The sequence below is a fragment of the Saimiri boliviensis genome, chromosome 4 (genome assembly GCF_048565385.1).
Source record: "Saimiri boliviensis isolate mSaiBol1 chromosome 4, mSaiBol1.pri, whole genome shotgun sequence".
Lineage (NCBI taxonomy): Eukaryota > Metazoa > Chordata > Mammalia > Primates > Cebidae > Saimiri > Saimiri boliviensis.
In genome coordinates, this window is record NC_133452.1 from 165,535,948 (window position 1) to 165,548,967 (window position 13,020).

At 35.3% G+C, this 13,020-nt stretch overlaps 2 protein-coding genes across 2 annotated transcripts in view; one reads left to right on the forward strand and one right to left on the reverse strand.

The window, feature by feature from the left end:
* Positions 1-13,020, reverse strand: part of LOC101038647 (olfactory receptor 2B2) — a 147,495-nt gene that overhangs the window by 50,168 nt on the left and 84,307 nt on the right. The window lies entirely within an intron of this gene.
* Positions 598-1,570, forward strand: LOC101038336 (olfactory receptor 2B6). The gene has a single exon (XM_003944728.4). The coding sequence runs from the start codon at positions 598-600 to the stop codon at positions 1,537-1,539; it is 942 nt and encodes a 313-aa protein (XP_003944777.1). The 3' UTR covers positions 1,540-1,570.

Genomic DNA, 13,020 nt, shown 5'->3' on the forward strand with positions numbered 1-13,020 from the left:
GGGCGGGAGGGAGCTGAAGGATGAAAGACTACACATTGAGTACAGTGTACATGACTGGTAATGGGTGTACCAAAATCTGAGAAATCACTGCTAGAGAACTTATTCAAGTAACCAAACACCGTCTGCTCCCCCAAAACCTATTGAAATTAAAAAAATTTAAGAAACTACCAAAATATTTCAAATGACAAAGCAGTCTCCTTAACATTGAGAAATTAGAGTGAAAAAAATAATGTGTTAGGGATTATGACTGAATCTAATAATAGCTATCTATGTGGAAAGTACTACAAAGATTAACCAAATTACAAAAAATTAAAGAACACATTTTGTGAAAGTTGTTTAAATCAGGAATCTTTTTAAATTTTAGCTTTCACTTTTGCAGTGATGATACAGACATAGATTCAATTTCAGAAATACTTGGTAATTATAAGTACTTTCAACTGTATATTTTTCATGTTATAAAACAAGCAATATCAGTTCTGTAAATATCTTCAAACAGGTAGTAAAATGACTATAAGTAACTAAAATAGTTAACAAACATATGTTAATTAACTTCCTGAATTTTTCTGTTTCAGGAAACCAAGAATTGAAACACGAATCATGAATTGGGTAAATGAGAGCATCATGCAGGAGTTTATCCTGCTGGGTTTCTCAGATCGACCTTGGCTGGAATTTCCACTCTTTGTGATCTTGTTGATTTCTTACATCGTGACCATCTTCGGCAATCTGACCATTATTCTAGTGTCACGCTTGGACTCCAAACTCCACACCCCCATGTATTTTTTTCTTACCAATCTATCACTCCTGGATCTTTGCTACACCACATGTACAGTCCCACAAATGCTAGTTAATTTATGCAGCATCAGGAAAGTGATCAGTTATGGGGGCTGTGTGGCCCAGCTTTTCATATTTCTGGCCTTGGGGGCTACTGAATGTCTTCTCCTGGCCGTCATGTCCCTTGATAGGTTTGTAGCTATTTGTCGGCCTCTCCACTACTCGGTTCTTATGCACCAGGCGCTCTGCCTCCAGCTGGCAGCTGCATCCTGGATTACTGGTTTTGGTAACTCAGTGTGGCTGTCTACCCTGACTCTCCAGCTGCCACTCTGTGACCCCTATGTGATAGATCACTTTCTCTGTGAAGTCCCTGCATTGCTCAAGTTGTCCTGTGTTGACACAACAGCAAATGAGGCCGAACTATTCCTTGTCAGTGTGCTATTCCATCTAATACCCCTGACACTCATCCTTACATCATATGCTTTTATAGTCCGAGCAGTGTTGAGAATACAGTCTGCTGAAGGCAGACGAAAAGCATTTGGGACATGTGGCTCCCATCTAATTGTGGTGTCACTTTTTTATGGTACAGCTACCTCCATGTACCTGCAACCACCTTCACCCAGCTCCAAGGACCGGGGAAAGATGGTTTCTCTCTTCTATGGAATCATTGCACCCATGCTGAATCCCCTTATATATACACTTAGGAACAAAGAGGTAAAGGAAGCCTTTAAAAGGTTGGCTGCAAGAGTCTTCTTAATCAAGAGATAAGAAATATGCAAATGACAAGCTTTGCCAAAGACAAAATGTTTACTTAACTTACTAACTTCTCTGCAAGTTGCTCTATTTTTGCCGTTACTGTAGAGAACAATTGTAATCTTCCTCAAATAAAATTTGTTTGACAAAGAGCTATATTTGTTTCTGTTGCCTAAATGTTTTCATCACTGAACAAACCCCCAGAATTGACCTTCCAAGTCACCAAAAACTGTAATTATAACATCTTCAAGGTTTGTCAAACTTTACATCAATGTTTGTGCAATTCAGTGTAACTTAAACTTTTAGAAAAGCCAGAAATTCTTTCTCCAATCTCTCTCTCTCTCTCACACACACACACACACATACACACACACACACACACACACTAGTTAAAGGAGGCTCACTGAAACTCTCACACCCCAACACTTTAAATTTGGATCTGAGGTTAGTAATTCTAGTTTTAAATTTTTTATTACCACACAGGCATAAGGAAATCTATAATATTTATTCTAAAATTATAACCAGACTTTCCATTTTCTTAGCACGTTTCTGTACTCATGTTTTTCCTAATATGAAAGCACCCTTTTTATTTCCTTTGCAAATCAAACCCTAGATCTTTTACTTGATTTTTTTTTCATAATTATTCCAACTCTCAGTATTATCTACTGTTCTCTTAAATCCTAAAGCACTTACAGCTTAGATTTCAAAATCGCAGATTTTGTAATGATTTCCAAAGTTTTCTTGTTTAGTACTTTTTTCTTGCATAATATTAGTCTAATTATATTTTATTCTTGAGGGTATAAAAACTATACCACACATTTTACCGTATCACCTTTAGAAGTCATCGTAGTGCTGAAGAAGTAGCATGCATTTACATCACTAGTTGATTCTTTTGGTTGTTGAGTGATTCATTTACATATAATAATTTAACAACCTTGCCACCCTACTTTATCCATTGCTTTCTTCTACCAACATATGCATGTAGAAGATACAATAGCTTAAAATATATTTATCATGTTTTTTATTAAAACCTACAGTAACTCCATGTACTTTTGCCATAATAAAATGTTAACGGAGAAATAAATCTGGTTTGCCAAGTTCTGACTTCAGTTTTCTCTCCTAATGTGAATAATTATCATAAAAAGCATAAATGGAAGCAAAATACTGCTAAAGGATATTGAAAGCTTAAGACAATACTTTTCTCACTGAAAATTAATTCATTGCTAAAGGTGTAAACAAATGACTGATCTAATTACTGGAGACAAATGTGTATCTCAAAGCTAATGTCAGTGTAGTTTGGTGAATTATGAAGACATAGAAGAGAAATCAGAATTCCAGAAATTGAAATAGTCAATCTTTAGAATGAAAGTCCAATTGATTTAATTAATTTTATGATTATAGATTTGTTTTTAACTAGTATTTATAGTAGTGTGCTGGTGTACAATTTTATACTGGTAATTACTATAACTAAGCTATTATCAGTTACCTTGAGAATAACAAAAATATATTAATGATTCATTTAGAACAAGACGTATTAAACTATCTCTCCTATTTTGCAATTCTGAGAAATTTATTTTTCTAATATAAACCATTTTTAAGGAGAATGTATTTTGGATTTTTTTTTACATGTAATAAAATATACATAAAATTAGCTAGTTTAACCGTTAAGTGTACAGCCAGTGGCATTAAGTACCTTCACATTGTACATCCACCTCCAGCACTTTTTCATCTCCTGAATCCAAAACTCCATACCCATTAAACAATAACTACCCATATTCCATATCCTGTCCCCACCAGCCCCTGGCAACCACTATAGTATTTTCTGTCTATGATTTTGAATACTCTAGATACCTCATATAAGAGAAATCATAGACCATTTTTTTCTTTGTGACTTATTTCACTTAGTATAATGTCTTTAGGTTTCATCCATGTTTTAGCATGTGTCAGAATTTTCTCCCTTTTTAACACTGAATAATATTGTAGTGTATGTATATACCACATTTGGTTTATCTATTCATCTGTTGACAGGTACTTGAGTTGCTTTCCCCTTTTGGCTATGTTGACTAATACTGCTATGAATGTGGGTATATAAATATCTGTCTGAGTTCCTGCTTTCAGTTCTTTTGGGTATATACCCAGAAGTGGAATTGCTATATCACATGGTAATTCTACTTTTAATTTTTTGACAAAATGCTATACTGTTTCCCACCATGGTGGCATCATTTTTCATTCTCACCAACTGGCAAAAGGGTTGTAATTTCTCCACATAGCTCATTTTAATAAAGCTAATTTTTATAAAGTTTTTTATTATATATATTTTATGACATCGAGAATAATCAGAAAATAGTAGAGTTCTATTTGTTGATATCTATTTCTATATCCTCACTCAAAAGTTGATTAATGGAAATTACTCAAAAAGAGTTTTTATTGTAATAGAACATAAATATTTAAATATAAGAACAATCAGGTACAACAAGGAATGGTAAACTAAATCTAGGGAATAAAACTGAACATTATATTTTGGAGGCTAAGGCAGGAGAATCACTGGAGCCCAAGAGTCAAGGACAGCCTGGGCAATAGACCCATCTCTAAAAAAGTAAAAAATAAAATTGAACATCAATGCTCAAAAACTTTTACTACATGCTATATTCTATGTAATAGTAGAAATTATAAAATTGGCAGTGACTCTCATAATGATAGAACTAAGGATATATATTCATGGTACCACATGGAGATTACTGAATTCATTTCAACTCATAATTAATAATCCTTATAACAGATACACCTATCCTTATAGGGAATTTTTATAATAAATTGCATCCACGACAATCATTTCCACTGAGGTCCAGAGAAACAAAATGTGAAACAGAAATGACAGATAAATTGAAACATTTGGGAAAATGCCATATAGAAAAGGAATTAGACTTTATTTGTGTGGTTTCTAAAATAAAAAGAACTAGTAAGAAGTACATGGAGACAATACTGGTTGTATGGAAGAACTTGCTCACAGTCAGTAAAAGATAAAAATGGAATGATTTCCACATGTACCCCAAAACCTAAAATGTAATAAAAAAAAAATGGAATGATTTGGCTTCAGGAATAATAAAAGTTTCCTGGCCAGGTGCAAGGACTCATGCCTGTTATCCCAGCGCTTTGGGAGGCCGAGGCAGGAGGATCACTTGAGGTTAGGAGTTTGAGACCAGCCTGGCCAACATGGTGAAACCCCATCTCTACTAAAAACAAAAAAATTAGCCAAGCACAGTGGCACACACCTGTAGTCCCAGCTACTCAGGAGGCCATAGTAGGAGAATTGCTTGAACCCAGGAGTCAGATATTGCAGTGAGCCGAGATTGTGCTGCTGCACTCCAGCCTGGTCAAAAAAAGCAAGACTCCATCGCAAATAAATAAATAAATAAATATTTAAAAAATAAAATTTCTTTAGCAACAGTTATTCAAGTATATCATTTTGTGGAAATACTTCATATGGTATTCAGATATTGGAAGGATGGTTGGATTACATGACTTATATGATGATTTCTAACCCAGAGATTCTGTGAGTACAAATAAGGAAGGAATATAATTTAGGAACAAAATAACTGTCTGGAGCCAAAAGTTCTAATGTATTGGAATGTTTAATGAAAGAGTGGGATGAACAGCTATCTATAGACATTCATAGGCTGAAGCTATATAGCCTATTATCCTCTGATTAAGCAGAATAACACTAACTTACTTTTTATTGTTTTCTGACTTTTAGTAAATTTATACAGTTGTTCACCAGCTGTACTTTATGATTGTTTCCAGTTTGGTTATTTTGAGTAATGTTTATATGAAAATGCATAGACAATTTTTACGTAGATATAGTTTTGTTTTTCATGAGCAAACATCTAGGAGTAGAAAAATGCTAGGTTGTATGGCAAATCCATGTATAAATCTTTAACAAACTATTTTCTAAAGTGATTACACCATTTTACATTCCCTCCAGCAACACATGAGGTTTTTAATTTCTCCCCATCCTAAATAACACATCTTTTCAGCCTTTTGGATTATAGTCATTCTAGAGTATGTGTAGTAATATCTCATTATGCATTTAATTAGCCTTTTCCAAGTGATTAATGATGTTGACCATATTCTCATGCTCTTATTAGCCATTTATATAGCTCCTTTTGTAAAAAATATATTCAAATATTTTGAGCATTTATCAAATGAATTGTCATATTATCAAGAGTATTTTTATATGTAAAGACACAGTCTTTATCAGACACATATTTAACAATTATCTTCTCTTAATCTGTAGCTTTGTGTTTCTTTATTTTTTTGTCAGAGTCTTGCTCTGCTGCCCAGGCTGGAGTGCAGTGGTGAAATCTCTGCTCACTGCAACCTCTGCCTGCTGGGTTCAGGCATGTTTCATTTTTAACAACTTCACTGAGATATAATTTACATACCATAAAACATATTCACTTAAAAGTACAGTTCAGGCCAGGTGCGGTGGCTCATGCCTGTAATCACAGCACTTTGAGAGGCTGAGGTGGGAGGATTACTTGAGCCCAAGGAGGTCGAAGCTGCAGTGAGCCCTGATTTCACCACTGCACTCCAGCCTGGATGACAGAGCAAGACTCTCTCTCAAAAATAAAATAAGAAGTACACTTCAGTGGTTTTCAAGTACATTCAAAAAATTCTGTAATTATCATCACAGTTGAATTTTAGAAATTGTTCCCAAAGAAACCTTGTGTATCTTAGCAGTCACTTTCCATTTCCCCTGCTCTTCACTTCCAACCCAAGCCATTGGCAACAATTAGTCTACTTTTTATATCTATAGATTAGCCTATTCTAGACATTTCATATACACAGAGTCATAAAATATATGGTCTTTAGTGACTGGCTTCTTCCACTTAACATGTTTTCAAGGCCTTTTCATGTTGTAACATGTTTCAGTACTTCATTTTTTTATTGCCAAATAATATTCCATTGCATGGATATACTTAATTTCGTTTATCCATTCATCAGCTGATGAAAATTTCAGTTGTTTCTACTTTTTGGCTTTTATGAATAATGTCACTATTAACATTTGTGTATACATTTTGTGTGGACATATGTTTTCATTTCTCTTAGGTATATATTCTACATATGTGTGAAATTGCTGGGTCATATGATAACACTATGGTTAATTCTTTTTTTTTTTTTTTTTTTTTTTTCTGAGAAAGACTCTCACTCTGTCACCCAGGCTGGAATGCAGTGGGGCAATCAACTCATTTCAACCTCCGCCTCCCAGGTTCAAGCACTTCTCCTGCCTCAGCCTCCTGAGTAGCTGGGATTACAGGCACTTGCCACCATGCCTGGCTAATTTTTGTGTTTTTAGCAGAGACAAGGTTTTGTCATGTTAGCCAAGCTGGTCTCAAACTCCTGACGTCAGCTAATCTGCCCGCCTCAGCCTCCCAAAGTGCTGGGTTTACAGGTGTGAGCCACTGTACCCAGCCACTATGTTTTCCAAAGCAGCTATTCTATTTTAATTATCACCAACAACATAAGAGGATACTGTTTCCACTTTACTGAAAACACTTTGGTATTGTCTTTCTTCTTTATTATAAACATGCTGTTGGTTGCAAAGCACTATCTTGTGGTTTTGTTTTTATTTCCCTAATGACTAATGATATTGAACGTCTTTTTTTTTTCCGTTTCTTTTTTTGATATTGAACATCTTTGCATGTGTTTATTGGCCATTTGTGTATCTTCTCTGGAGAAATGTGTATTCAAATCATTTGCCCATTTTTTAAGTTAAGTTATTTGTCTCTTTATTATTGAGTTATAGAAGCTCTTTACATATTTTGGGTACAAGTACTTTTTTGAAGATATAATTTGCAAAGATATTCTCCTATTCTGTATTTTCAATTTCTTGATGGTGTCCTTTGAAGCACAAAAGTTTTTAAATTTTGATGAAGTCCAATTTATCTTTAAGTATTGTATCTAGGAAACTACTATGTAAACCAAGACCATAAAGATTTTTACCTGGGTTTTCTTCTAGGGTCTTATAGTTCAGCCTCTACATACATTTAGATCTATGATCCATTTAAGTTAATTTTTATGTATGGTGTGAGGAAGGAATTCAACATCATCTTTTTAGATATGCATATCTACTTGATGCTTGTCCCAGCATCATTTGTTGAACAGAGTATCCTTTCCCCAGTAAAGTATCCTGGCAACCTTGTCAAAAATCCATTGACCATAAATCTGAGAGTTTATTTCTGGACTTTCAATTTATTCCATTGATTCATATTTCTATCTTTATGCCAGTACCATGCTTTCTTTATAGCTATAGTTTTGTAGCAAGTTTTGAAATTGGGAAGTGTGAGTCCTTCAGCTTTGTTATTCATTATTAACATTGCTTTGACTATTTTGTCTCTTGCATTTCTATATTAATTTTAAGTTCAGCTTGTCAATTTCTGCAAAAACAAAAAATAAAAAGGCCAACTGTGATTTTTTTAGAAATTGTGTTGGATCTATAGATCAATTTGGGGAGTTTTGTCATCTTAATATTGTTTTTCAACACATGCACATGGGATGACTTTCCATTTATTTAAATCTTTCATTTCTTTCTACAATGTCTTATAGTTTTTGGTGAACATGACTTTTACTTCTTTTAACAGAGCTCCAAAAGAGGTCAAACCTCTCTATTGGCTGCAAGGCTGCCAGAGTTTGAATACGATGTCACTGAGCTTGTGATTCCCAAGTAAAAATATCATAGACCCGGACTAGCTTACCAAAATTTAGTAGTTTCTCTTGGATAGACCATTTAAGTTTGTTTGTTCTGTGCCTTAGCTTTATTTCCAGAGATGCAGAAAAGATAAGTCACAGACTGGGAGAAAATATTTGCAAAACATACATATCACGACCTATGAGGCCCCTCCTCTGCTGCTGCCACTGCCACTGAGATGTTGTCTCACTTCCTACCTATTGGCTGCCCTTGAGAGCAACACCTTCCCCAGTGCCAAGGACATCAAGAAGATCCTGTACAGAGTAAGCATGGAGACAGTTGATGACTGACTAAACAAGGTTATCAGTGAGCCGAATGGAAAAAAATATTAAAGATATCATTGCCCAAGGTATTGATGAGCTTGCCAGTGTGCCTGCTGGTGGGGCTGTGGCCATCTCTGCTTCTTTGGGCTCTGCATCTGCTGCTGGTGGTTCTACCCCTGCTGCAGCAGAAAAGAAAGATGAGAAGGAGGAGTCATCTGAAGAGTTAGCCTGTTCAATTAAATTCCTGGTCTTCTGCAAGTACAGCCTTTTCACATTAAAAACAAAAAACAAAAAAAAACTCTGTGTGTGTGTGTGTGTGTGTGTGTGTGTGTGTGTATAATATATACGAAGAGCTCCCAAAACTCAACAATAAGAAAACAAGTAAACCAATTAAAAACTGAGCAAAGTATCTGAACAGATACTTTAACAAAGAAAACATACAAATGGCAAATAAGCATTTAAAAAGAGAGTCAATATTATTTTTTATTAGAAAATTGCAAATAAAAAAACAGGGAGATACCACCACATTCTTATTAGAATGGGCTAAAATATAAAATATTGAAAATACCAATTGCTAGCAAGGATGCAGAGTGGCAGAAAATTTCATTCATTTCTTGTGAGACGCAGAATAGTACATCAAATTTCTGATCACTGCAATTCATTCCATGACTCACATAGATAATTTTCTCCCCTCATGTTAGTGAAGTAGATCTCCCATGATACTCACGGACTTCTCTTTCTGAGTGGAAATTCACAAGGGTATCTTCTAGTTATCTTTTCCAGTCTCCCCCACTCTCATCTAGCATCTTGAAGGGTCTTGGTTGCTGACCTGGGATTGTGACCCAAACCTTCATTTCTAAAGGTCTGAACCCTTGGTAATCATGGCCTTCTCAGTCTGAAGTCGCTGCATCTGTCTATTCATGTTACAATGGAATACAGGAGGCAGGTAGCCAAGTGGATCTCCTATGCTCCACATGAATTATTCTGTGGCCACATTGTCGAAAATCAGTCCTGCTTCCTCCTGCTGATCAGGGTCAAATTCCCCTGACAGTATGGCACGGTAGTTATCTATAAACCCCAGGAAGTTTATTCTAAGCCCATCCTTGAAAAGGAGGAAGTACCTGCTGATTGATCAATGGGCAGGAGAATTGGTCTATGGAGAAAGTGCATGCTGATTGGTTCACGGGTGAGTCTGGAAAAAGCACCATCTGATTGGCCAAAAAAATCAAGGAATTTCATCCTCTATGCCCTGGACTCCATCTAGAACTGGCAGCCCAGCCCCCTGGCTTCAGGCCCTCCTTGGCTTGAAAGTTGGGCCTCACTGTGGACCCACCCCTTCCCACCTAGAAACCTCTTTGCCTCCTGCCTCCATCAATAAGAGTAACTCATACTTAAGAGAAGGTATTACACATAGGGTAATATAGCAGTAAACACACAATACTTAATGGAAATGAAAGGATCATAGAGTGGAAAGATAAACAGTTAACAAACATAATAGAATAAATTATCCAATGTTTATCTTTTTCACTGTCTTGGATAAGATAGTAATTTTGACACAATATTGTAACTTCCTCATTCTTATCTTTCTCTGGATTGTGAGATTTTGGAGGGCACATATGTAACATTTATTTATATCCCAAGCGTCTTTCACAGTGCCTGAAAATGTTTAATGAATAGAAAGAAATATATTGCATATCCCAGAGTCATTCTACATTATAAGATTTTATGGGAATTATTCCTGAAGGATAAGTACAGAACAAAAAAGTCACTGATAGAGAATAGTTCTCCTAGGTACTCTCACTAAATCTCTACTCATCAAAATGCCACCTAGAAGTGAGGGGATGATTATCTGAGTTATACTGGGAAAGTTTCAGATTTGATGGCGTGAATAATAGTATTGGGTAAATCCCCGGGGCTGCTGAAAAACTCTTAGATGCAACTGTAAAGAAAGGGAAGACAACAGCGACAGGAGCCGACTCACTTTAGCTTTCCACTGTAATCAGTCCTTAACTGACTGTTTTCTAAGTCAGATAACCCCAGAGAGTATCCCATTTTATGGATTATAACAAAACTCATTTGAAACTTTTTAATAGCTGCATGCAGCATAGGAAGAACATGTTAATCAGTTCTCCTCTCCCAAGAGGTGGATCCCTGTGCACATGGAGAAAACAAGATCATTGCTGTTGGTAGCTTAATTCTAATAATTATTATAATTAGATCTCTAGGGTCTTGTTCTTCCTTCCAACTTTTATAAAGAATTGCAGAAGTTGAAAATCATTTTCCTGCTTGCTCTAGTTTTAAGTATTACCCATTGATGTCATCACTCAGAATCCCTTAAGATTGTTCAGTTATGCAGAGAGAATCACATGAGTAAATATAGCTGTCTTTCAATTTCAGAAGAAAAAAAAATGGTCTAAGAAAAACTACTTTTATCAATAAATCTAAACATTTATCATTCTTTACTTTCTCCAATCTATAATTCATCTTTCTTTTCTCAACTCCTTCAGAACTTAACTATCAGGGACACTAAGTCAACTGCTAAATGAGCTAGTGGGTTGAGTATTTTTTTTTTTTAAACTTAGAAGACACAGAAAACGTTAAAAAAAACAAATGAAATTAAACAAGTTTAATTTTTAAAATTTGCTTTCAAAATTTATCTAACTCTTTTAAATGTCAAAGTAACATACAGTCAGAATTATATATTACATTTTCATATGGTTATATGTTAACTTTTTTATTTTAAGAAGAATAGGCAAAGAAAATTAAAAATTCACTTCTTTGAAACTTCAGTTATCTTCACATATTTATGTAAATTATAGTATTTTAGAAATTGAAGAGGAAGAATTTCTTCCAAACTCATTCTACAAGGCCATTGTTACTCTTATACCAAAACCATACAAAACTCAACAAAACAAGAAAACTCCAGGCCAGTATCCCTAATGAACATAGATGCAAAAACTCTCAAAAAATATAGCAAACCAAATTCAATAGCACATTAGAAAGATCATTCACTATGATCAAGTTAAATTTGTCCTAGTGTTGCAAGGATGGTTCATCATACACAAATCAATAAACATGATATATCATGTTAGCTGAATTAAGGACAAAAACCACATAACAAAGAAAAGGCATTTGATAAAATTCAACAGGCTTTATGATAAAAACTCTCAAACCAGGTGTACCTCAACATAGGGACATACCTCAACACAATAAAGTCCATATATGACAAACCGACAGCTAACATCATACTGAATAGGAAAAGTTGAAAGCTTTGCCTCTAAGATTTGGAAAAATATAAGGATGCCCATTTTTAGCAATTTATTCAACATAGTGCTGAAGTGCTAATCAGAGCAAGTAGGCAAGAGAGAGAAATAAAACCATACAAATTGGAAAGGAGAAACCCGAATTGTCCCTGAACAGATGACATGATCTTATATATAGAAAACCCTAAAGACACCACCCAAAAAACTGTCAGAACCAATAAACTAATTCAGTAAAGTTGCAATATACAAAATCAGCACCCAAAAATCAGTAGTGTATCTATAGGCCAATAACACACTATCTGGAAAAAAATCAAGAAAGAAATCGCATTTATAATCACTATCAAAAAAAGACACCCAGAAATAAATTTCACCAAGGAGGTGAAAGATCACTACAATAAAAACTATAAAACATTGTTGAAATAAATTAAAGGTATACAAATAAAAGATATCCATGTTCATGGATTAAAATAATTAACATTGTTTAAATGTCTATGATACCCAAAGCAATCTATAGATTCAATGCAATCAAAATAGCAATGATATGCTTCACATTAAAAAAAAAATCCCTTAATTCATGTGAATCCACACATACCAAAAAAGAAAAACCAAATAGCCAAAGCCACCTTGAACTGTGATTCTGAAGTTTTTGAACAAGAAGGACAAACCTGGTGGCACCAAACTACTTGACTTAAAAATATACTACAAAGTTGGCCGGGCGCGGTGGCTCAAGCCTGTAATCCCAGCACTTTGGGAGGCCGAGGCGGGTGGATCACGAGGTCAAGAGATCGAGACCATCCTGGTCAACATGGTGAAACCCCGTCTCTACTAAATATACAAAAAAATTAGCTGGGCATGGTGGCACGTGCCTGTAATCCCAGCTATTCAGGAGGCTGAGGCAGGAGAATTGCCTGAACCCAGGAGGCGGAGGTTGCGGTGAGCCGAGATCGCGCCATTGCACTCCAGCCTGGGTAACAAGAGCGAAACTCCGTCTCAAAAAAAAAAAATACTACAAAGCAATAGTAACCAAAACAGCATGGTACTGGTGTGAAAATTCATATAAATCAATGTTACAAAACAGAGAACCCAGAAATAAATCTGCACAATTACAGCCAACTGATTTTCTACAAACGTGCCAACAAATACACATTGGGAAAAGGCCAGTCTCTTTAATAAATGGTGCCAGGAAAGCTGTATATTAATATGCAAAAAAAAATTAAGCAAG

Excerpts from the sequence above, each read along its gene's own strand:
- LOC101038336 (XM_003944728.4), top strand. The coding sequence starts at position 598 with ATGAATTGGGTAAATGAGAGCATCATGCAGGAGTTTATCCTGCTGGGT.